The 26388-nt window shown below is 41.2% G+C and overlaps 1 protein-coding gene across 3 annotated transcripts in view; it reads left to right on the plus strand.

The window, feature by feature from the left end:
- The window catches only part of MYLK (myosin light chain kinase), a 196197-nt gene extending 172472 nt beyond the window's left edge, over nucleotides 1-23725 (plus strand). For all 3 annotated transcript variants that reach the window (XM_041473044.1, XM_041473043.1, XM_041473045.1), the window contains 7 exons: nucleotides 2992-3209; nucleotides 8617-8740; nucleotides 16180-16332; nucleotides 17302-17425; nucleotides 18614-18743; nucleotides 19626-19745; nucleotides 21576-23725. In XM_041473044.1, coding sequence (XP_041328978.1) covers nucleotides 2992-3209; nucleotides 8617-8740; nucleotides 16180-16332; nucleotides 17302-17425; nucleotides 18614-18743; nucleotides 19626-19745; nucleotides 21576-21832 — 1126 coding nt within the window. In that variant the 3' untranslated portion in view covers nucleotides 21833-23725. The remainder of the gene's footprint in view (nucleotides 1-2991; nucleotides 3210-8616; nucleotides 8741-16179; nucleotides 16333-17301; nucleotides 17426-18613; nucleotides 18744-19625; nucleotides 19746-21575) is intronic.
- Nucleotides 23726-26388: the final 2663 nt, after the last annotated feature.

Below are 26388 nucleotides of genomic sequence, written 5' to 3' on the forward strand. Positions count from 1 at the left end.
TGGGAGCTCTTTACTGTCGTGTTACCCACCTGACACAATCCCAGCCCAGCAGCTGCGCCTCTATTGATAAAGGGTCTCCTAGGGATCATTTCTGCTGTAGTTATTAATATAATATTTCTTTGCATATCAAAGAACTCGTGGGAAATAGTTTTAAAAGTTCTTACAATCCAAGCTGTTTGTTTCATTTCCATCAGAGTTTAAATGCATGGATTTCAAATAAATCAAGCTCACTTGCTATCAGTCTGCTTTAAATGAGATTTTAGTAATGACTGGCATTTAGGAACTCCCCTTCTACTCAAATTGATGAAAAGCACCATTTGATTTTTCTTCCTGTTATTTATTCTAAATTGTTCATTTTAATTTTATTCCCATACCTTTCCTGGAACCTTTTAAACTTCATACTCTTTGTTTTTAATATTTCTCATTACACTATTTTATATGGTTTGATTTAATATTCAAAATAAAATCAGATTTTTTTATTATTACTTTTAAATTAAACACTATAATGATGTGCTTTTGCCTGGAAACATTTCCCTCTAACATTTACTGGAAGTCAGAGGCAAATCTCAGGCATTTCCTTTTCAAATATAGGAACATATTGGTCCCACCATAAGAATCTCAGTGGAAAAAGTAAATCTAAAAATAGTAGCTTGCTGCCACTTTAATTCAGCACTGGGGGCTAAGTGCCTCAAGGTTTTATATACTTCAGATAGTCAGTTTATTTTGACATAGAACAGAAGGAGATTATTGTATTGCACATTAAGATTATTGAAGCAAAATCTCAGCACTAAGTTCTATAATTTGATGTGATTTAAGATAGGACAAGTTCCTTGGGCTTTTTCTAAGCTAGATTTTTTTAAATGCTGTTGAGTATCTGCCTGGGCAACTCCAAGGTAGATTCTTCTCACTGTTCCTACTGGATCAAAACCTTAGATGAGTATTCTGTGATTCCATAGATAAGAATGGTTTCCTATATGACTCATATAGAGAAGACTCAAAAGACGAGAATCCAGAAAAAATAGAGATTTGGATTCTGAACTAGTTGTGACTGAACAAAGCCAACTTCTCCTCCTGTGTATGTGTAGAATTTCATTCACATTGATTTTATTCAGCTTCTTAACCTGGCAAAAATCAAACTGGATTTGGCTCCTGATGTAAATGCAGGAGTATTCATCCTATAAATGCACTGCAGTTTAATCTACCATTGTTACCAGGATGTTGAGAGCTCCCATGGTAAAAACAGCAGGCAGGTGTATTAACAGTGGTTTATTTACAAAAATATGCTAGTGGTGCTTGAGACAATGGTACAATTTCTGAAAAGTTTTCCCTTTGGGGATCTGAGAAGGGTGGCACTTTTATAGTACAAATAAGTCGTCACTATCTGCATTAAACAGTCAGAAACAACTGGTGCATTTTAGTATGAGGATGATTATAATTTTTAGTTGCAGAGTACTCCACATATAAACATTTTGCTTGCAGATGTTTTCATTAACACCCATACTGGTTAATGTCTTAGCAAAGCAACAACACACTAGATCCCCTGCATGTTTATTCAACAGGTCTGGCAATACTATTGCTTTATGTTACAAATGTGCTCTAGTCCAACGTAACCTCTCAGTTTGTCAAGCACATGCTCTTTTTACTATTTTCATATTCGTAGGAAACCACAATAGCACTTCTAATTACATATTTTCTGAAATTTTATAGCCAAAGCAGGAAATGCTTCCAGAACTTCAGATGTTTCAAATTCAGTTTGGTTCATGAGGGATATAATCATGTATCTGGCAACCTGCAAACATGGCAAGGCCACCTTTCAGTTGCGTGTTTTCCTTCTGTAACTGCAATGTGCAATTGCATTTGGCAAAAGCCATGAACACTGAAAATATTAAACCATATATAGACCATGGTGTGTTTAATTTCTAAAAGCAAAGATGCTCTTCACTATGTGCTCCTTTCTTTATGGGTCATTCACCCGCAGTGTAAGAAAAAAGTATTTCCCATCTTTGGATGCAAGCAGATAAACCAGTTGAGTGATTAATTTAAAAAAAAAAAAATCAACAGAAATCCCAAAGAAACAAAACAAAACACAAACTCAAAAACGGAATGAAACAAACCTACCAAACCCAATAAGCCACAATTTAAATTATGCTTTATTAAATCTAGGTTAAAAATGTCCCACTTCAGTTGCATGAACAGTTCAATCCAGGAGATGCTACCCTGGAAAGAACAATTATTTCACATCCTAAATTAGCATTAAAATGAAATTGACCTACAAGGAGTGTGATCAGGGCTCAGCTAAAAATACCAACACAGTGTTGTGGGTTATATCCTTCTCCTGTCATAGCTGAGGAGGAAATTCCCTCTCAGCTCACTTGGGTCAGTAATTTACCCTTTCAGCTTTGCATTCCAGTTAACCATACCATGGGAATTCTTCCTCCTTCAGCCTTAGTCACTCTCAATCTCTCTTCTTCATTATTTTTTGCTCATCTGCTTGCAGCTTTGTCCTCTTTCCCTGGGAGCCATTCCATGTATTTTAATTTTATTTCTAAATTATATTATCTGTACTTGTGCACTGCTGGATCATAGGAGGGAAGGGAGAAGTGGGAAGTGTGTGCTCAGAGTCAGGAGCAGTGCTACGAGCATGTGTCTGCAGGGTGGCAGTCAGAGCACACACTCCACTGTCAGCTGCAGGTGACACAGTCCTAGAGGCAGGATGTAAATCCCCCTGCCCGGAATAACAACCTTGGTGTTTCACAGTCCTCACCTGCAACACAGATTCAGAACAGAAAACATCTATTGATTTATACCACACAAAGAGGGGATTCTTCCCACGTGACCCTTGTGTCTGTGGAAAATGCCATTTTAAAACACAGATTGCATCCTGAAGTGACTGCTGAAAGCTTGAACTCTCTGTATTGCTGTAAAAAGAAAGCCTGATTATTCCCCAAATTAGTATGTTAAAGAAATCTCTTTTTATTCTGTCTTTCATAGGGTTTCTGGAGGAGAACTCTTTGAACGGATCATTGATGAAGACTTTGAACTGACAGAGAGAGAATGCATTAAATACATGAAGCAGATTTCAGAAGGAGTTCAATACATTCATAAGCAGGGTATTGTCCACTTGGATTTGAAGCCAGAAAATATTATGTGTGTCAACAAGACTGGTACCAGCATCAAACTCATTGACTTTGGTCTTGCAAGAAGATTAGGTAAGGAATTCTATGCCTATTTCAGTATCATGGGTGAAAGGGCAGGACAAGCAGTAATTCATGCTACCTGTTATATAGAGAGTAAATACATGTTTCCTATAAATATTTCTGGGTTTAGGAAAAAATAGAAAAGGGAAAAAGAAGACATTCAAGAATGAGAGTAGGGTACGTCATCTTCAAGAGGAGTTTGCAGTGAGGTGTAGAGAATCTATCTGTTTCCACAGCAGGATATCCCTGCAGATTCCACCTAAAATACATAATAATACTAATACTAAAAAATATTTACATTTGGTACCATAAAGCACTAACTCTCTAGCTAAATACTTCATGAATACTACAAATCCTTGAAACCTTTTTAACAGCAGAAATTAAAGCGATGCTCTAGAAGCCTTTCAGATAATTACAGTAATTTTACATTTTCCTGTCATTTTTATCATTTCTTATCTTAACAGTAGGATATTGTCATAATGTTAAACATAAGAGGAATTCTATAAAGAGCTGTGTAATAGCACTACTTAAAAATAATGCAATATGGGGAAATTCCATTTGACAAGCCCCTCCTCTTCCTATGCTGCTTTATAGCTGCTTTCCATCATTCATTTTGGTCCAACATGATCTACAACTTGAAAGCCAAAGACCTTCAAAGATTCTTGTTTTCATATTGTTCAGGTCTAAAAAGCAGCCCTTGAGTTGTATTTTCAGTGTTAAACAATACCAACATCCCACACTGATCTTTTTTCAGCTTTTATTTTCTCAAAAGAAATAAAAATCATTCCAGGAATTAGAAGGAAGAAAATAGTTTATGAACCTGTTACCCTGGGAGAGCTGAGATTTGTGGCTGTCCTGACATTAATTGATTGTGGCAACTTATATGAATTCCTACTCTCCATATAACAAGGTCCACAGCTGGATTCTTGCTTGAAATCTTTTGCCTCCCCTCTTTGAAAAAGTATTAATTTAAAAAAATTTAATACTTATTTAAAAGTAAATAATGATTTTTGAGAGAGTACAGGTGAAATACTACCACCTATCTTTTGTTATCTGCCTAAATGCAGCTCGTCCTACTTCTTTTGACACTTAAGTAACAGACTACTACATTCCCAAGAATATAATTTTACTAAAACAAACTAAGAATGGTTTGTTGAATGAATAACGGAAAAGAAGTCTGCTTGGGAGAATTTTAGATGATGTTCTGCTCCAACAGTGTATTAAATAAGTCTTGGTTTCATGGATACTAAGATGTTTATCTTATTTATTAAAAAATGAGATCACTGCCATTTCTGTTCCTTCACCAATATAGAGTCAGTAGATGTTCTGGGAACATGAACTGATTTAGTTCTTGTTCAGGAAACAGATGAACTGTTAACTAAGTTCCAGGGATGGTATTTTTGTGTGAGAGGTGTGGGAAAGATTTCAGCCCATGGTGTTCCAGCTGTCAGCCTGAAAACTGTACATTTACTGCTGCACTGAGTGGATTTCATCAACAAGAGAGATAAAGTAAACATGGAATGGCCTTTTTATAGAAACTTCTTCAGCTACCTTTTTAACTTCAGACCATAGTTAAACCCACATTTAGCAAACAGAAGATCCTGTTTTCAGCAGCCTGTTCACATCCACCAGCTTTCCCACTTTTCTGTCATCTTATGGCATCACAATGCAGGCATGGCTGACAGCAGCTTGTGAGCTGCTCCAGTCATGCCATAGGTAGGAAATCTCTAAACTCCAGAGAACTTCTCTAAGTGTAAAAGGATGACAGCTGTGGGCACTAATGCTGATTCTGATTTTTCAGTACTTTACATTCATTTGGCTTAACATGCTGCTAATTCTTGCCAGGTTCCATTGTAGGTATTTGCTATTCATCAGCCTGCCATTCTGGGTAACTCCACCGTGGGTGGAATTCCCTAGGAAGAGAAAGGTCCTTTCCATTCCATGCTCAGCAAGCATAAGCACTGTTTTAATTGCAAAAAACAATTGTAACATTTCAGTTCCAAGGGCAGAAAGCAACTTTTACTGTTTCATTTACTTACAAAAAATAGCTAAAACCACTTCACTAATGCCTGCTTCTTGCCAGTTGTCTTACATGGTGCACTGAGGGCACATTCCTCCTCCTTGTGTTTCTTCAAGCTTTGTGACTTTGAAATTGGCTGTCAAATTCACTTTGACATTGATAGATGTGGGATTGGAGCCCTCACCCTACAGACCTGACCCTGACTCAGAAACTGCTCAGCCAAGGGATCACTGAAGGGAGCAGTGGCTGATTCTGCACTTCAACTTCGGAGATTTAACTTTCTGTAACTAGTACAAACTAGTGCCTCTAAATATTCAGTGTTTTGATCAGCTTTAAAGATATTAGGATCAGCTCCTTCTGCAGTCATCTCCTGCAGCTAATTAGTTCCCTTGCACTGTCAGGAAATACCAAAGCTGCAGTGGGATATTTTCCTGACCTTTTTTGGTGTGCTGAGGAACACATGTAGAAAATTGTTTAAGATAAACCTCTTGAGGAGAAAGAGAATGGTTTTTGAGTACTGTAAAGATATATTTTTTAATCAGTTGATTATATACAGTGTCAGCAACAGTTTCCAGCTAGCTTGTCAGCTTTCTATCTGAACTAAGGGATATCCAAACACAGATCTTACTTGTGTACTAAGCTTGTAAACAACTGGGTAAAGACTTGACATATTACTGCATAGAAAGGGTCTTACTCTTTTCCTTTCTTTTTTCTTTTATACACAGAAAATGCTGTGTCAATTGTTTCACACTGTATGCTTGCACTCAAATGCCATGTTTTCAAAAAAAACCCCACACTTCTCTGACCTGTGGGCAGCACATTTTATACATCAGCCTTTTGCATACACAGCTGCTCATGGTAGTTTACACAGTGTACAGAAAAGCCTCCAAACTTGGATGTGAAAATCTGAGCCTGAGATTTAGATGATCGTGATGAAGCTTTTAGAAAATAGGTTCATTATGATAAATTTCAGTAATTTCTTTTAAGGACAGTTTGAAAAAAAAAAATGTAAGTGTTGACTTTAAAATTAAGGCAGATGGAAAAATGGGATTTTAGGCTTCTTGTTGGCACTTCAGAAAGGAAGGTGATCTCTCACTCCTCATTGCCACTGTGGAGAACACATTGCCCTTCTTTCAGGCTAAGTTTTTTTAGATGCCATGTTAGAAAAAGTATCATACGTTTTGGAGTAAGAAAAGTCTGGTTATGTGACTGTAGGGATATTGTGGAATACTTTTTCAATGTGCTTTTTAAAGGATAGTCAGAGAGCAGGAGGGTCTTGATGCTGGTGAATTTGCATGGAAGGATCTGGGTAGTTTTCTGCAGCTGTTCCAGGCATCCTTCGCTCTGTTTCTGTCTCTAAAAATGGTGGGAGCAGGGAAAACGTGTGAAAATGAGGTTTCTGCAAATAATTTACTATAACCATACCTGAACAGAGCAATAAAAGGGTGTCACAGCATTTAAAATAGGAAACTGGCACAACTGCAAGTGAATTGTTGTGGTTGTGCTCCAAAGTTGCCTCAAGCACGGTGTTCAATCATTAGGCAAGCTATTAACCCATAGATGTTTCAGATTTCATTTGGTAAGCTGGGGATTTGGGTACCTCAAAAGAGCACTAGCTCAGGTGTTTGATTACATTTCATGAAATGCCTTAAGAGCTTTCACTGGAGCTAAATTTGGGAGTGGAGTCTGTACTGGGATTAGTATTTATGTTGCAAAACTTGGTAAATTACGTTCTGGTAAATAAAAATATTCTATTCAGAATATGTTGTGGACTTCTCAAAACTTTGATTTGCTGTTGTTTGTGGATTGGTTAGCTTTTCTCTTGATTGCAGAGCTGCAAATCCCTGTACTCCTGGTAGCCTTAACAGGAGCAGGACTGGAATGTGTTACATCTGTTTGCCTTCCCATCCATATCTGTTTTGTTTAGATGGTAATCTCTTTGGGAGAGCAATGGTTCCTCACTAGGACATTCTACTGTGCCTAATCTGGCTGCTGCTCTTGCACAAAAGAAAAACCTAATGCAGTGAATCTCACTTAAGGCATACACTGATGGTTCAAGCAGACGTGCAGACTGGACACGGGTTTCTCAACCTAAATCCAAGCCTGTTTCAAGTCAGACACAACTTATATTCTGACATTTTTATATTTTTACAATACAGTTCTATTACTGGGATGTGGGTTGTGGGTTTGTTTTTTATTTTTTTTTTTCCACCAGTACCTAAACTATTCCTTAGTTTTCTTCCTTCCTGACCTGGCTTTTTCTTTTCTTCTTCCCATCAGATTTAGAACAAGCACTGATAAAAATGAGCTTGCTTAGATTTGCCTAAGAATTTCTAGCTTAATGACTTTGTGTTTCACACTATGTTAGAGGGTAGACACATCACTCACTTGCACACTGGCAGCATAATCTGGCAGCACTTGGCTATGAACAGGTTCTTCTCTTACCTCCATCACTGTATTTTCCAGCAGGGCAATACTGGTGGGTCAGCACAAGAAGAATGTCAACCTAGTTCATGTGTCTCATGACCTCATTCTTTCAGTTCATACTGGAAGCAGCAGCTTCACTGTAGATCACTTTAAAAGCATCCACAGAGTGTTTAAGCAGAGCAAATCTAGAATACCTGTGTGACAGGCCAGCTGAACAGGAGTTTGGAGCAGCTGGTGACTGGCAGCTGGTGATTTGTGCTTCCCCTTCACCACAGGTGTGCTTGTAGGCAGCCTGGTTTTGACAGCATGCCCAAGTCCAGTTTTACCTGTGAGGTAATGATCTGACTGGTGCACATCATCTGCTCCTTCTTTTGTTTCACTGCTGGCCTCACTTCAAATTTAAGAGGCATGCAACCCACTATTGATTTTCTTTCCTGTTTACACTAGAAGAAAATGTGTTGGATTGAAATAGTTATTTAGTATTGTTACAATTTTAGCATGACTGGTTCTTTTTACCACAACATGCAGAGCGCCAAGCTTTGATAAATGTTCAATAATTTGTCAAACTGGAGTTTCTTTCTGACACTGGAGTCCTGCAGTTCTCTTGTGCAACTGCTAAAGGGATGGAGGCTCAAACACTTTTTTACTTCAGGACATACAAATCTGAATTAAGTACTGATGGCTCTCCTTTTTCATAGATTCGGTCTTGTGGAAGCTCCTTGCAATAGGAACCTTCCTATGTGCCTTATACAGTGCTGTTTGTGCTTCATGATGCTTAATAAAGAATTCCTTATTGCTAGACATGTATCAGCTAAGGAAACAGCAATTCAGGCATCATTTATTTCTTCTGATGCAGATCTTTAACAAAATCACAAATATTAGGGCAAATCTGGTTTTCCTGTTACTGGGCAATAACTGGTTTTTAAAAATCTCCACACAGCAGTTAATGGTTTTCTTTTTCATTCTTCACAGAAAATGCAGGCTCTCTGAAAGTTCTCTTTGGGACACCTGAGTTTGTGGCTCCAGAAGTTATAAACTATGAACCTATTGGATATGAAACAGATATGTGGAGTATAGGAGTTATCTGCTACATTTTGTGAGTACTTTTCTAGTCTTAAATTCATAAATCCTGACGGTTGCTGAACATACAAAATTTTCATCAGCTTCTGAAGTTTTCAGGCCTTTTTTGTTTTAATTAGCAGCTCCAGCATGTTTAATAAAACTTTGCTGTTCTCTGAAGGGTGCAATCAGTAAACTGCAGAACTGGAAGTTCTGGAAATTCAGCTATTCGGAGTTGTACCTCTTACATCATAAACCAGCAGCACATCATCTCATTTTAAAAGACAGTGTGACTGTTTTATTATTAACTTTGAACTATTTTTCCTTTCCAGATGCTAAGAGAAATATTTGAGCATGTACTAATAACCATTCATTTCCATTATTTTATTCCATGGGAGAAAACTTTTGTGAAATTTTGGGGACTTGTGGGACCCACTAAAGTATCCCAGCATTTCCATATCTGTTCACAGTGTGTTTTCATTTATTACCAACACAAGCCACTGTATAAATATATTTTATAAGCAGCATGGATTAAGCTCATGGAAACACTTTAGTGGATGGTTGGCTGTAGCTCTTGGTTACATATTTGAGTATTAGATTTGTTTTTTATATATTATTTGATACAGCATGTTTATAAATATCAGTGAATCCAGAGAAATATATATGGAAATAGTATCTCCATGCCTAGACCATCAAGTGGTTTTCTTCCAGCAATGATTTTACACATTCGGTGCCATATAAACAAGAGAAAAGAGAAGCTTAGTTTGGAGTAGGGTTCCTTCTCCCTTGTTCCAGCTTCAGTAGTAAGTCAGTGGCAGATCAGCTTTGCATTGGTTCTTTTAAAAGACTCCTCTCAATGCCTTTCTTCCTTTAGCGGCTGTCCCGCTCCTTGACCTGGCAATGCAGTTTTTTGGCAATCGCCGTTACTCAGTTTTTCTGTGCTTCTGCGTTTCTCGTGAGCCTGCACTTGTTCATGCTCGTCTCATTCCCAAACCGAGCAACACAATTTCCTTACTTGGCCTATGCAAAAGCTACCACATCAACTCCCTCCTACTCCCAGCAAAGACTCGGAATATTTCTGTTATCTCCAATTTCAGATGTGAAGTGTGCTCCACACTTCAAGGTCACTTCGCTCTGCCACTTTATTTACAAGACTTCTATTTTTCCATTCACTCCCAAGCACTTCTCTCTAGACCTTGAAGGCTCCTTTGGAAGGTTCCGTAGCTGCAGTCGGGCAGCCCACCCAGGCAGCGGGCGGTGACCAGCGCCGGCGCTCCGGGGCGGGAGCGGCGCCGGCCCCGCTGCGGGCCTGGCCCGGTGCTGCAGCGCCGCCTGCAGCCCGCCCGGCCCCGGCACCGAGCGGGGAGCGGCTCGTCCTGCGGGGCCGCTCCTGCTCCTTTGTCAACGCCCCTGGGCCTGCGGGGCCGCTCCTGCTCCTTTATCACCGCTCCCGGCGAGTTTCCGTGCGCTCCCGGTCTGAGTCGGGGCTGGCACCGAGCGTTCGGGGGATGCAGCCAGGGCTGGGGAACGGCGGCATCGGCCGAGACAAAACGAAGGGAACAGTGGAGAAAAGGCGACCTGTCTTGCCGAAGATCAGTCTGCTTCTTCCCAGTTTCTCTGTGCCAAGCAGGGTATTTGGATGCTGCACCATTCAGCTGATGGGGTTGGGTGGTGTTACAGTCATTCAGCTGATTGGATATGCCCTGTGAAATATATTATGAAATTACTTGTTTGCTATGGTATATTTAAGATCATTTAACCCATCATGAGGGACAATCTGCATTACCCAAACACAATGAAAAATATTTCTTTTGATGCATTGCTATTGCCACAATAATGATTAGCAGTGATAATAAACTTTTGTCTTTCTTGCTGTAAGAATAAAGTAATAGCAGTTAGGGAAGACCCATGAGTTACCACTCTCATGGACTTTACCTCTCCACCCCAGACTGTTCACAATCTCTTAACTTTCTTACAGCCCAGCTGTTTTCAAAGACTCACAACTATGAGCCATTATCCAAAATGAGCTATCACATCATCATTACAGAATGGAAATGAAAGTCAATGAGAACTGCATCTCTCTTTAGTTGCAGCTCTGCCTTCCTGTTTTGATTGTAAGCTCAGAACTACCAAATCTCGAGCCTAAAGTGCAAGACACTCACCTGGTGTCTGTCTCACACACCATCACTGTGTTGGTACCTGGGCATGTGCATCCCCTCTCCCCTGCCATGAGACTGGGGCCATGCAGGCAGAGAAGAGACTGGATTAAGGGCAGCTCTGCTAGAGCTCAGCTGATGGCACAAAGCTGCTGTGCCCATCCTCTGTCCCAAGGGAAACAGTGGGGAGTACACAACAGCATCACTTGACATAACACCTGCCTATAAAGTGACTGTGTTTCCATGATGTGCTGCACAACAATGAATACAAACTGGCTTTAGCAGAGAGGTGCTAAGTGAAGGGTCTTCCCTGCAGAGGAATAAACGGTTGGGATGTAATCTTAAGTAGGAAGCAAGGTGACAGCACTCCTCCAAAACCCTGCAGCAAAACCTCTCCCCAGCCCTCTGCTATGCAGATGTAAGTGGAGATATTGCACTCCCTGCTGGGATACTGCATCTGTCTTCCTTATGGCAAGACTGATTTAATTCCATCCTACAGTTCACAGGTTCCCTTTCCACATTTCTAAACTACATATTAAATCCTTTTTATCTTCCTGGATAACTTATTCAGTTCTGTCTCTTCATCTGTCTTTGTTCTTCCTTAAATTTCCGTTTGTATTCTCCACCTCATGTTTTTAATCTTCCACTTTTATCTTGTAGTCTGTCCTGTTCTGCATCACAGTACTGTTCCACATACTTAAGTTGATCTATTGCCTTTGAAAAAACAGGCCACAAATATTATAGCTTGTGTATGTCATCTCCATTTATGTCTATTTCAGTGTTTCTTTGTGCATTTACAATAATCTTTATCTAATGAAGGTTAAACCTCCTGAATTTTTTCCAACTATTTCTCTTCCATTTATTCTTCAGGGCATTGCTGAATTTGCATGTTTTTTCTATTTCTAGTTCTTTTCTGATGATCAATTTGGATAGTCATTGTTTTGAATATTTAGTAATCTGAAACAATTTCTAGTTTTTGTTTCAAACCAATTTTCAGTCTAAGGTTTCAGCACTGCATGGGCATACATTGAATGTGGGTTGCCCTTTTTCTTCTGGCACCAAAGGATCCAAGTAGTTTCAGGGAGGAATTGTCTGTGGCTGATTCAAACCCCTGCTTGTGTTCCAATGGTTCTCCTTGCTTTATCAGTGCCAGGCTGAGTTTATCTTTTCAGCATAGTGGATTTCTGTCAATTAACTTTTTTTTCCATGTACTTTATCTTAGGCTGTGTTTTAGTATCACATTTGATCTTGCTGCATACTCTTTTCCTTCAGCACTATCTTAACAGCACACACCCTGATTCTTCAAACATTCCCTTTCCCTTTTATCCACTGTGCTGTTCCCCCTCCCTTGTTTGGCAGTTTGGGTTGGTTGAAAGATCTTTCAGCATCATTCATGTTTTGGGTGTGCTGGCTTGGAAGCTGGATAAAGCAAGGCTTACACTCGGCTCTATGTCATGTTAATAATTTATACCTCTTTATATTAAAGATGGGAGGGCACTCCTTGTTCTTTCCTTAAACCAAGTTAGGAAGGCTTTAATGTCAGACTGTACCACTCAAAAGAAAATGTTTTATTTGTTCAGTGGCACTGGCAAACTGTGGTTCCTCATTAATCCACTGGGCATGTGAAACAAGGAGGAGTACAGCAATAACACCCTTGCTTCAGCAATGAGCTGTCTTCCTTGACATGGGCTCAGTGGTCTGCTTCTTCTAGACAGGACCAGTGTGGGTGAAGTGTCCCATGGATATGTGTCCCTGACAAAGTATCCTCAGACTATGTGCTGTAGTTCACTTGGAAAAGAATTAATTCTCTACATGATCTCCAGGGTGCAGGTGTCATCATCACATGCTTATTTGACATGTCCTGCACAGGTTTATCAGAAGTGCCAGCAGTCTCAGGCAGTTGGAGCTGCAAGCACTGCTTGCAGAGGAATGCTCACAGTCTGACCCTTTAGACAAGCAGCAAAACCATCTTCCCTGGATTAATGGGAGTCTTAATGCAAAGATTTCCAGTTGAAATGCTGTGGTGTTTGCTACATAGGCAATGAAATTTGCATCCACATTGGACCCTTTTCATCGTAACATTTCTAAGTCTGCACTCAGAGCTTTGTTAGAACAGACCAATAAATGTTAAGGAGCTCCTAGAGGATAAAATATATTTCTTCTTTATTTAGAAGTGGAAACTGTGAAAGACTTTCTAAACAAATGGTTCTTAACATGCCAGGAAGATGCCTGGTAAAGTAACTGGAAAAATGTTTTCAGTAAACAGCCTGCTGCTTGTCTAAGAGTAACTTTGCAGTGTAAGCTCAGAGTTAATTTTCTGGAGCAGTAGCTCATCTTTATCACTTCAGCATTCCAAAAAGAAATTGTTTCCATTATCTGTCAAAAGAGTTGCTGGACCATTATTACTTTAAATGGCTATTAAGAAATGAACAACTAAGACTTTGGTCAGTGAAATCTGTGCTAGATATAAAAATTGCTGGCTATAATCTACACTAGTTGCTGGATTTTGTGTTCTGACTATAGACAAGGATCTAGTTCTCCTTAGAAGTATTTCCACAACAAGGCAACTGATTCACAGTATAAAAGTGTAGTAGAGAGAAAATTATTTTAGCTTTGTAAATCTGCAACAGCACATTCAGAAATACAAAAATAGGTTCATTGAAATGTTTGAATGGGCACTGTTACACTGGTGTTCAGAAATGACAAAATGAGTGGAGGCTTAACTGAGATCCACCTGGTAATTCAGCAAATGCATGGGACAGAGCAATCCTACCACAAAATTTTGTCAGATAATTCTGTTGTACAATTCTAAAATTTTAAAAAAAAAAACCAAAAAAACAAAAGAACAGCCAAAGAATTTTTTTCCTTCTCTAACCTACTCATCCTTTAATTTTTCCTCACCTTTCAAAAGCTCTGCAGCACAAGTGCTGCCTCTTACAGCACCACGGAACAGTGGTGTTTCCTCATGAAGCAACGTCCCTGTACCTAAAGCAGGTTTTTTAGTATGCATATGATCTCCCAGTAATGCAACTTTAACCTCTGGAAATAGGCCAAAATCTTGTCCAATGTAGTGCAAGAGCTGCACAGCACTATTTGTGGTAATTCTGTGCAGAGGTCACCTCTGACATACTTCGATCAAGTATTGAAGGGAAATGCGATTGTTGTTGCTCCAGCTGCCCAAGTGCGGGCACAGAGCTTAACTGGAAGCTGAACTGGATGAAGAGAAAATGCACATCCCCTCTTTTGACAGTGAGCTAAAGGAATACTACACAGACCTGTCATTGTGTGAGCTGCTGGCTTGGCTGAGACTGTTGTTCTTACCACAAGGTAAAAATGAGACAAGCCAGCAGTCAGTATGTGGAACCTAAAATCAGAACTGCGCTCTGCACAAGATTTTTTCTCTTGCTAAAACACGATGGGGAACACTGACATTGTCAGAACTGAGCAACAAATGTTCTTATGTTGGAGAGGAGGTGGGTTTAAGGCCCTGCAGGAATGCTTTGTGATTCCAGCACAGACATTCCTGTGCCTCCCGGCTCTACCTGGCCATGAGAGCTGCAGGGGTGCAGGCAGAGCAGAGCCCGCGCTGCCCGCAGCTGTGCCAGCTCTGCAGTGCTGTCCTGTAAAGCAAGCATCAAACACTGGGAACAGTCCTGTAAAAAGGCTTTGTGGAGGCATTTCTGGCACGTTCATCTTTCAGCTTTTGGTAACTTGTCCTGTTATATCTTCATAAATGGGTTTATGCCACCTTACACATTCAGGATTCACTGCTGCATTCGAGTGCACCACTTATAATGGAAAGTAAGACAGCAAATACATTCTGTTCTGATATACCTTGTTCTGCCTGAGAATAAACAAACCTTTTATCTTCAGCTCATGTATTATTACTAAGAAGTTTCTGAAGTACACACGTAAGATTCTAGAGTCTGCTGTACTGCACACAACTTCCAGAAATGGTAAAAGATTTAGTGTCTCCTCTGTGTGAGACTTCAAAGAGGGTGTGTTTCTGCTTTGCTTATAAAATGAAATGCTTAGGAACAAATCAGATTTTGAATGTAATAAGAGCCTAAAAAGAAGCAAAATAACTTTGGAGGAGATCATTCCAGTATTATTAATCTAATAGCTCAATTTATTTGACCCCAATCTTTTTTTAACCAGTCTGTTCCGTGATATTCACTGGCACCATGATATTCATATAGTATTATTTCCATGTAGTGTTTTCAAAACCCTAATAACTTACAGTTATTTTTCTATATTTAAAAGAACGGAGTAGTACTGGTTACCACAATTGCACAGAGAAATCAAATAAAGTCTGTAAAAATTCATGAAGAATAGGTTATTCTGTAAATTGCATGCCAAGAGGACCTGGAAAAGTGAATAACTTGTAGTTCTAGGGAATAAGCAACCTTTCACCTCTAAGTTTTTACTGAAAGTGTGATATATACAGGCATCAAAAATATCCAGATGCACGGTGTAATAAAGGATAATGCTCGACTGGAGAAAGCGACTGCAAAAATGACACCATCATGTTCTGTAATTGCCTTTCACTAGCAATTTATCATTTATATTGTATAAAAAGCCTTGGAAGCTCAACTTAGGTTATAGGAGAGCATTATTTCCATTTCATGCATCATCGTGACTGATGGAGAACATAAAGACCAAATTACTTGTGCATGCATCTGCATAACTCCACAGCCTGCAGTGATGCAGCACTGCTTTAACTGTCTGTATAAGTCAGGGAGGGTTTGTTTACAAAATAGCCTTGTGGATGTCATTATTTCATTATGCATCTTTCTTCTTGGGGGTCTCTCTGCAGGAGTAAATTAAATAAAATGTACAAAAACTCCCTTGGTTTGACAGTAAAAGCAGAAAATTACCCTGAAAGTAGATGAGCTCCAGAAGTCGTTTCCAACCCTAACAATTCTGTGATTCTGAGGAAATGTCAGGGGGAAAAAAATATTCCACCGAATTTGGTGTGAAAAATCCAGTATTAGTTATGCAGAACTAGCCAAGTCATTTAATAAACTACTTTGCTCCAATTTCACCTAATTCTAATTCTCCTTTAAAATGTCTTGGGAAAAGAGAAGGAAACCAGAAAAATGTGCCTTTCAGTTTTGCTGGCAAAATTCCAGTTTCCTTCCCGTAAGACTATCTGTAGTTAGTTTTGAGTCCTTTTAAATTCAATTTAGTTTTTAAAGCAAGCTTTTATTTGTAAAGAACTGCAGAGCATGGGAGATGTCACACGCGATTTTAACTCGCTCCTCCAGTAATTTGCAGATTGACGTGGTTTGTTCTGTGTCTGTGTCTGTTCCGTCCCCAGGGTCAGCGGACTTTCTCCTTTCATGGGAGACAACGACAACGAAACCCTTGCCAATGTCACCTCAGCAACGTGGGACTTTGACGATGAGGCTTTCGATGAAATCTCTGACGATGCCAAGGACTTTATCAGCAATCTGCTGAAGAAAGACATGAAGTAAAGCCTGGATTTCCTTGCTGCGCTTTCTGTGTTTGCATTTAGCCGGACTGCCATTCGTGTTTCCCCCGTGGATCTCCCCACGGCCGCAGCACCTCTGGCCATGCTTTATAAGGAGCTGTGCGTGCCCGCCCGGCTCCGCGTGTGCGGATCATTATTTCACTCGCAGGGTGCAGGGGCTGAGTGGAGCTTCTGCTTCAATCGCCAGCTCTTTGTGCTCTTCCCTCCCCTCGGGCGAGGGGCACACGGGGCTTTTGTGTGGCCACTCCGATCCCCTCTCTTGCGTGACACACATTGCTGCGTGACACGTTCCGTCTTGCTCTGAATGGGTTGCAGTTCTGCCTTGTGTCGCTTTTAAGTGTGGTACCTCTGAGCAGGCAGCTTCTGTATAAATGTAGTAATTGGACAAGGAAAAAAAAAATCAATTGGAAGCCCTGTTTGCAGAAGTGTCTGAAGGAACCAATGAAAGGAAACATACTTCTTCCAATGAGTTTGCAAGTGGATGGATGGAGAACAGAGGGTTATTTACATGTGCACCCTGAGCAAAGTGAGGCGAGAGATTTGGACATTTCTGTTCTGTGAGATGTTCAGGAGGCTATTAAGTGGTGGGATGAGGAAATCTCTAAGTGAAGGAAAGGAGATCTGGGACTGGGTTCTGGCAGCATGAATCACTGCCATTGTGGCTCTGCTGCATGTGTTCCTTGCTTAAAATATACAGCTTTTCCTGCTTTGTTTTATAATGTTTCATTAACACTTAAAAATGCAGTTTTCTCTCAGAAAGATCTACAGAAATTGTGAAAGTGAGTTTAAGTTAGAATGGCTGGGAAAGCAAAACCATGTGATCTTTGTTGCTAAATTTAGGAAACAGAAAAATCAGCTCCCAGCAAAGAGAGCAGAAAATAATGTTACAGCAGGTAGGTTCCTCTCTCGTTATTGGCAACACTGACTGGTCTTTTCATACAAAAACAGGAGTCGCTTAAATTGTACTCAATGTCTTCAGCATCCCTGGCTGCAAAAAGACACCAAAAACATGGAAGCCAAAAAACTTTCCAAAGATAGGATGAAGAAATATATGGCCAGAAGAAAATGGCAGGTAATGAAGAGGACATGGAATTGGGCTAGATATCCTAATGCATCTCTTTATTTTTAATGTTTATGATTCTGGGGAACACATCATATCAGGAGGTTTCTGCTGCTGGTGAAAGCTGCAGCGTGGCCAGGGTGGGAATGCAGGACAGAAGGTCTGGTTCCTGCAGCTAGGCAGTAGGAGGGTGCACAGCTGCACATGGATTACACAGGATGATCCCATTTCAGGCTACTGAAAGGCATGAGCTCAAGTATAGTTTTTTCTACTCTTCTGGGGTTCTCTCTCCCTTCCCTGCCTTCTCCATGCCACTGACAACTGGAGGATTGTGTAACTCTTAACAAACCTGAACAGTTCAGGTAAAACTTGCCTGCCTGGCCTCCCCAAAGGTACCTTGGTATGTGGCAGTTTCATTCTACTAAGCCAAGAGTTCTGTCTTGTTGGAACCTCCCCAGCTTCCCATGCATTCAGTCAGACTGGGTTTCTATAACATATTCAGTCTCCCTATCTCCTTTTTTCCTAATGCTGGAACTGGAGTACCAGGTCCCCCTGTGCCACGCTGATAGCTACAGGAGTTGTGTGTGAAATCCTTGGTCCTTTTGAGTAGCCTATGAAATAGTAATTTGTGTAGATCTACCTTATATTCCCTCTTACGTTCCACTCGTTTCTTGAAGCTCATGCAATACAAGTGTCTGTACTACTGCCCTCATAGTTTGAGCACATTTTAGTAGCCTGGTGGTTGATCCTGGGTCCTGTCAGAGGTCTGCTCCCATCATGCAGATGGGAATGCTTTCTCATTCATTTCATATCAGCTCGTTATCCATATTGGATGAAATTCAGCCCAGCCCAGAAGGCTGTGGAGAGAGGCGTTCCCCACCAGAGTTCAGTTCCAGTTACACAGGACAGGGCTTCTCTGCTGGCCCTCCTCTCGCACAGTGCTTTTTATCCACAGCTAACAGAGACATTCATTTAGGTATGAGTTCATCAGGGGAAGTTTATATCTGCAACTAAATTTGGTAATTCAGTCCAGCCTGCTCTGTCTCTCCTAGAACAACTGAGCTATATATAAGCAGTTTGTCCACCAATTCCAGTGAGGTTTGCAGAGATCCCAGATAATTTGTCCGAAGCACGATTGTTGCAGAAAATCACATGCCTGTTGGATTGGATTGATCAGAAACCTTTTCTGTTATGTCTTAGAAAACAGGCCATGCTGTCCGAGCAATAGGAAGACTGTCGTCCATGGCAATGATTTCTGGTATGAGTGGGAGGAAGGCCTCTGGGAGCTCACCTACAAGCCCTATAAATGCAGACAAAGCAGAGAATGAAGGTAAGGATTTTTTTCTGTCCCATATTTTCACCTGTCTCTGAATCAATCCTACTAAAACTTTTAGCAAATTGCTAGAGACCAATCGAATTGGATATTACTGCGCTCTCTCTCTCTCTTTCTGTTTTTATCTTCCTATTTTTTAAAGAAATTTGTCAAAAATTCACTGTTCTTATATTGTCCTGCTGCTCAAAATGTCACAGTATAAGTACAGGCAGTAAACTCTTTTCTTTTTAAAGCCAAAGAATTAAGGCAGATCTGTCAGCTGCGCTTTCTCTGGGTTTGGGAATGCATGTTTATACAAAGATGACAGTGATGTATTGCCTGCTCAGGCAAGCAAGCAAGCAATGAAGTATTAACACTTGCTGTAACCATGGCACACACCCTGCATTAGCCATGCTCCTCAGACAGGGCATTTAAGGAAATGTCTGTGTTACTCCCGTGTGTCCCCAGATGAAATGTGAATTACTGGTGTGCAACAGTCAGATGTTACAGTTCAGCAGTGCAAATGTTTGACACTGCTGAAAATCAAGCAATTTTGACAAATCCACAAAGACTGTGGGCCTGATACAAGTGGAGCTTGCTTATCCCTCTGACTAGCAAAAGTCCAGGTTTGGTTAGAAACTAATTCAAGGGAAAAATACTGAGGATTTGTAGCATGGTGGCCTTGCACATATATTTCTTTCTATTTATGGGCCGAATCGTTTTCCAGCTGCAAAAGGTTGGCACAAAGCTAAGCAGCCAATGTGCTCGCTGTCTCATTAATCTGACAGAATTAAGTGAAATAAAAGGTGCTTTCATTACCATCTGGTAATTAAAAACTAAAATACATCTTTTGAGAACATGCCCTATAAAATTGTTTACTACCTCTTTGCTCTCCTCCAGATGCTTTCCTTGAAGAAGTGGCTGAAGAAAGGCCCCACGTAAAGCCATATTTTACTAAAAAAATCCTTGACATGGAAGTTGTGGAAGGAAGTGCTGCTAGATTTGACTGCAAAATTGAAGGTACTTTGAATAAGCGTGTCCATTTCTTTCTTTCCTTCCTTGTTAACTTTCTGCACTGGGTAATTGTTTTACTTTTTCAATTTTTACTTCTGTAGTATTGTCTAGTTGGTGCCATTTTACTTTACCAGTATCTGCAGAAATAGCACAAATAGCACAAATGTGTTGCAATAACAGAAATTATTTGGAGCTTATTCTGTACTTGCCATAGAACAGAAGTCTCCAGGAGTCCACATGTGAATCACTAATTTAGAATAGCAAGTGGGAACTGTCATTTGATTTTTAAGGGAATAGTAAGAGCAAGATGCAAAGTAGAAGCATAAATTCCAATAGAGACTCTTAGAGAGTGCCAGCCAGACACCAAGAATTAGTAGAAGGTCAGTTGTCTGAAATGACAGACCATTTTCAGGTCACCTCAAGATAACTTTAAGCCATACCTACATTTTATTAAAGGCAAACAAGTCCCTAACTGCATATGCGTAAGTAAAGATAATATTCTTGTGCTGGTCACATAAGTCACATCTAGAAAATACTGTTCTGTTGTCTGGGGCTTTTTAACTTATGAGTTCAAGAAAGACACCTCAGACTGGAATATGCAAAGTATAAGTTTATGAGAAGACACGTAAGGAGTGTGAGCATGGTCAGCCCAAGAGTCTAAAGGCCAAGAGCACTGGCACTTCTCCTGCAATGAGATTGAGCCTTGTGTATCTCAGCTGTGAATGGAAACCAGAAATTCGGAAAGAAAAGCTGTGAAAACAAAACGGGTAGGGTCAGTACCATCCTGCATGTGTACAAGTTAATTTATAATCTTCAAATGAGGAAATCAGAGACTGCCTCATCGGCCTTCTCCTTGTTTCTCTGCTCCCAATGTTTCTCTGCCTGGGTTTCCTATCTCACAGTGGAGATGGATAATTATTACTGATGGATGCTCAGCGTGGGGGGTACGTGCACAAGTACTGCATGGAATAAAACAGATGGATGTACCACGGCTGATGTTCCAAACTTTGCAGTGTTTGCATTTCTGCGATGTTCACTGTGTGTGAGGGATCCCTGCACTTTATTTCTGCCCAGTGGGGAGTTATCCTCCCCTGGGAGTTATCCTCCCCTCCCAGTCCAGAACTTGGCTGAGACCACAAACCTTCAATTTGTTACAGCAGCCAAGAGTACTGTATAAGGGATTGTTCTGCAGCAGGCATTGCACAGCGCTGCTCCGAGGCTTAGCAGAGCCATTTGCTTCACAAAAGGCTCTGAAACTCCAGTTGAGACGCACAATCAAAATGCTTTTCACAGACTTCCTCACTTACCCTAACAAGTACAGAAAAGGGGAGTGCAATGGGACAGAGGCTGGCTTTTAAGGAACAGATTAGGAGGAGGAAGATTCAGAATAAGCACAGCAAAGCAACCTGAGAAAGGTATTAAATTGTAAACCCAAACCAGTTTACCCTTGAAATTCTGAATCTCGGTGTTGGGAACTGTTGTCTCCGGAGAAGCTGCAGTGTAACGTGAGCCTCAGATGCACTGTCAGGAATTCCCTGCTGGCTGATGGCTACAGCACACAAAAAACTGTCTGCAGGCACTGCTAAGGGACTGGAAGGAGGAATCCAGCGAGTACCGCAGTGCTCACGTGCAGTTTTTGCTATTCATCGAAAATAGTTTCAGGTGAAGTGAAGTAAAAATGCCTCACATCATCTACATTTATTTTCCATAGGAGTCAATGAAATATTTGTCTACCAACACATTGGCACATGCCCACACAGGAATTAGAGCACAAGGTAATTAGTGCTGAGTTAATGCTCGTTTATTGCAGTCACTGTTCTCTCTCTGCTCTTGCAGGCTATCCCGACCCTGAGGTGATGTGGTTCAAGGATGATCAGCCTGTCAAGGAGTCCCGTCACTTCCAGATAGATTACGACGAGGAAGGGAACTGTTCTTTGACTATTTCTGAAGTATGTGGGGACGATGATGCCAAATACACCTGCAAAGCTGTTAACAGCCTTGGGGAAGCCACGTGCACCGCGGAGCTCCTTGTGGAAACAATGGCAAAAGAAGGAGAGGGAGAAGGAGAAGAAGATGAAGAGGAGGAAGAATGAAACAAGGCTAAAAAAATAAATATTTAAAGACTCTCCTTATAAGGCTCAGAAAACCAAGTTATCAAAAGCACCTTGTGTGAAACGTAGGTCTTTGGGGGGTTGTTATTTCAGCATGATCAGTTGATACCTGTTAGCTTTATGTATGGGCATTACTTCAAACCAGCAGGCTTTTTAAGTTGCTAGCATGATTGGATTGACTTTAAGCAAGCCATCAACTAAGTTGCCCAGACTACTTTTAAAATCAAATGTATGGAAACTAAGTTATATTCTGAACATCTTAAAGAAAAATAGTCTATTTACTGAGCTCATTGCTCTTTGCCATCACTTTTCTCAGCCAAAACCGCAGCTAAGTTGGCTCCCCGAGATCTACTTTAAAGGAATTGTTGGCCAGACATGCAGTGAATCTCTCCAGTCCTGAGGAATAGGCTGGGCTGCATCTTCTCTAAGGGAAGGTTTGACACAGCCAGCATTGCAATTTGTATGTTGGCATGGTTCATTTCTTGTTTCCTTTAAGCAGAGTCTCACAGACCAAACTTCAAACATTTTCACTGCTTCTGACAGTGAGCTGTTAGTGCCCTTGTATTTCTGGCAAGCATTAAACATCCAGGTGGCTTCCTGAGATACTCCTGATCTTGCTTTTAGCCAGCTGATCCCACTTTGTCATCTTTCCCTTATGGAGCCTGTCACTTCAGTGCAGTTGCAGCTGCCTACTTAGAAACAGACTGAAAACACAAAGACTGAGAATATTTTCTGTGTTTCTGGTCAGTGTGATAAAGACTTATGATTCATATATATGCTGCTGTGAAAAAAACAGGTTATTGCACAATCAGTGATTTCTCTGTGCATGTCTGTGAATGGAATCCCAGGTTAGTTAAAGTTTTACTTGCATTTATTTGGCAATTGCAAAACAGATTTCAACTGATGATAAGCTGGAAACTCCCACAGATTTTTCGAGTAGCCAAAAACATAGTAGCCTGGATTACAAACTCCTCTATTCTTAGCAATTTCCAAAGAATCTTAACCTATATAGGACCTATTTCTACCTTATGAGCTTGACTGTCTTGTTTTTGTCTTGAACCTGCACCAATAAGGCTGTTGCGTTTTTTAAAAACGCAGAAAAACAAAACAAAAAAAAAATCCAAACCCCATTTTTTTCTCAGAAATGGTTAACACACTCAGACTTAGTAACTTTGCTTTCCTTTCACAGTATTGGCACTTTTTAATTTTTTTTTGTTGTTGTTCAGAGGTAATATCAGAGGCTGCAAGGTGATTATGCATAATCCAAAACCAGTGTGTCTTATATCTATGTATCATTCCAAAAGCGATTCTTTTTCTTTTCCACTTTTTGTGTGTAAAGTGCAACCATTTGCATTTCAAAGGTTACCTCTTTAAAAAAAAAAAAAAGACATTACCTTAAATCCTCAAATCCTCACCATTAAGTAGTCAGTGTACTTTAATACAGGTGTGTACATTACCAACCTTAGGTTGTTTGATATTACCTAGTTGTGTATGTGTTTCATATGATTTGCTCTTCTACATTCAAAGCTCAACTAATGTGGGTGACACGATGGTTTGTAACTGCTTTACTCTTTGTTGCTAAGTTCAGATTGCCAGCATGTCTTTTCTTTTCGATTGATAAAAACCTCTTGTTATACTAAACACAGTATTGCCACAACTCCTTATACAGAAAGGTTTTGAATCTGATTTAGAGCATACAGAGCTTTCCTCACTTTTTTTTTTTTTTTAATGTTTTAGGCAACAACGGGGTGTATTTTGTACCTTAATGAAAATATGCTAATGTTCTCCCTGTTTGTTAAACCATCAGAATTGCAAAGATGAGACCGCTACGGCTGTAGTTACTCACGGTTCCTAAATAAATACTACCACAAAGCACACTCCTCGTATGCTCTGTTGCAGCGTCCCCGCGTTCACCTTGGCCAAGCCTCTCCTCCTGCCCCTCAGAGCTGTTGGCCACGCAAACCCCTGAGGTGGCAACAGTGGAGCCTCCCTGATGTCTCTGGTGCTGCTGCCCTTCTCCTGCCCGGCTGGTGCTGTGCAGAGGCTGCTCTGCCCAGCGCCACCAGCCACAGCCTGGGGCTGGCACTGGTGGCCTCGTGCTCTGCCACGTCTCCAGCGTCACCACAGGCCTCAGTGGGAACGTGGATGGGGCACCAGCGCGGCTCTGGGCTTGTTTCACAGTTGGGAATTTCCATATGGTGGGGAAAGATAGAGTTCTGAAAGACTGTGGGAGGAAGAGGGGAAAAAAATCAGGGAAGTTTCAATGGAGATATGGAATTACACCAATGTTTCCAAAAACTGTAAAGACAGAGATAAGGACAAATCTGCTTATGCTGATTTATTCACACTTCTGCTAACATGCAGCCCGTATCACCACACAGGACCACACAGACTCTCCTTAAAGCAAATATTGTGCAAACATCCTGCTTGTAGCAACGTGCTTCTTGAGCAAATCCTCAGCCCTTCGAACAGCCACCTTTGCAAGGTGTGCCCCACTGTCTCATGAATGTAGCTGGCTTTGTTCAGTGACTGCTGGTTCCCTGCTGCAGGGAGGCACACGCCTGACGCAGGAAAAGGTCTGGCTGTGCTGGGCTGCTCTGTGGGCACAGCAAGGTGTGTGGGTGCACTGGGTATCAAAGCCCACAGACTCAGAATTGCTGTTCCTGCACAAATCTTCCCTTCCCTCTTCTCCTTCACTAGTCTTTTTGTGTTCCACAGGCTGTAAACTGCCCCAAGGATGTTCCAAGGAGTTTACCATCTCCCTCTAGCTTCCTATTAACATCCATTCTAGTCAGCAGGAAACAATGACCTCTACTTCCAAAATTATGTGACATGCATCTGATTCAGCTCTGAGCAACTGACTGCAAGCTGTATTTGACCTTGAATTTTTTGCTTTGTTTGATGAATAGAATTCTACTTCCACTTAAGAAAGATATTTTATGTACTTGAAATCCTGTCTCATTTTGCCAGCCGTGGTTTAATAAAAGGCATTACCTCTTTCTATAAACCTTGCCTTGCTTGTATAATGTTTGCAGAAATCCACTCTTGGGGTGTCATAGGGCTGAAACCCCAATAGCAGAGGTTATGCAAGACACTGGTACTGCCTAAGGTGGACCATTTAATTCTCCTTGTATTTCTTTTGTATGACATTCAGTCTTCTCAAGAGACAGTGGAGAATTTGGGGCTGGCTGCTGTTTTTCACTACTTGTGTTTCTGGATTTGCAGAAACTTACTTTATTTAATGACCATCTTGTCCAACCTCCCAAGCATCCTGTGCACATTTCTGCTTGATGAGGAGACCTTAGCTAATTGCATGCATGGCATGCAGTTGCTGGGTCCCTGCTTCCCTTTGCTGACAAGGAAGACAGCACTGGACTGCACACCCCTCTCCTCTGCAGTGACTGTCAGACTTTGCAAACAGAGACCTTTTTTTTTTTTTTTTACTTGCATACATGAATACTGAATTGTTTTTCTAAAATTTTTTTACATTTATTGAAATATTGCACTAAAACATAGCTGTTTGAAAATGGGAGTTCTCATAAATCATCTTTGCATTTCAAGCCCTATTGTTTGTTAGAGACATGCACATGAATTTATAAGCCACAAAAATACTCACATGGAAGCAGAATTTTCTGAGATGTGGAGTGAGGCTTATGATGTTATTCTGCACTGCTCATAAAGGGACTGCACCATGACAAGCATGGGAAGTAAACCGAGAGACGTTTATGGGAGTGGAGAAGTAACTCCATGATGTGTTTACAACTTCTGAAGGGGAGAAAAAATAAAAATTCTTTTGTTGTGCTGTTAAGAAAGGCAGTTCTCTCTGCCCTGATGCGAATGTTTGTTGCTGGGAAAGTAATGCTTTCCAGGCTTTTGCTCTTGTAGGGAGCTTCAGCAGGAAATGAGTTACAACTCACTCACACAGCAGCATCACAGCGTTGTTAGGGTGGGAAGAGACTCTGGAGATCATCCAGTCCAATCCCCTGTCCAGGCAGGGTCACCAGAGCAGCTGACACAGGGACTAGGGGCGTTTGGAATGTCTCCAGAGAGGGAGATTCCAGGACTTTGCAGCCTGCTCAAGTGTTCTGCCCCCTCAGTGTAAAGCCCTTCCTCATGCTGAGGTGAAACTTCTTGTGTGAGCTTATGGCCATTGCTCCCTGTCCTGTGGCTGGGCACCACCGAAAAGCCTGGCACCATCCTCTTGGCACCTGCCTTTGAGATACTTATGTGCATTAATGGAGCTCGCCTCTCAGCCTTCTCTCCTCTGAACCACGTTATAAAAGTGATGAAAACCAACGAGATATTCCATAAATAACCACACCGACTAACGCTGCTAACGTCTCTAGGGACACGGCACACCTATTTCTCCCTACAGAGGGGAGTTTTGAACCATCCCTAAAAACCGAGCGATCGGGTCGCTGATCCCCGGCCGGGAACCCCCCCGTGACCCACGGGACCGCCGCCGCTCCGGGCCGAGCCGGGCCGGCCCCGCGGTGTGAGGGGCGCGGGCGCTGCCGCGGCTGCGCGGAGCCGGCCCC

Source organism: Pyrgilauda ruficollis, unplaced genomic scaffold (genome assembly GCF_017590135.1).
Source record: "Pyrgilauda ruficollis isolate IOZ18807 unplaced genomic scaffold, ASM1759013v1 scaffold3, whole genome shotgun sequence".
NCBI classification, from domain to species: Eukaryota; Metazoa; Chordata; class Aves; order Passeriformes; family Passeridae; genus Pyrgilauda; species Pyrgilauda ruficollis.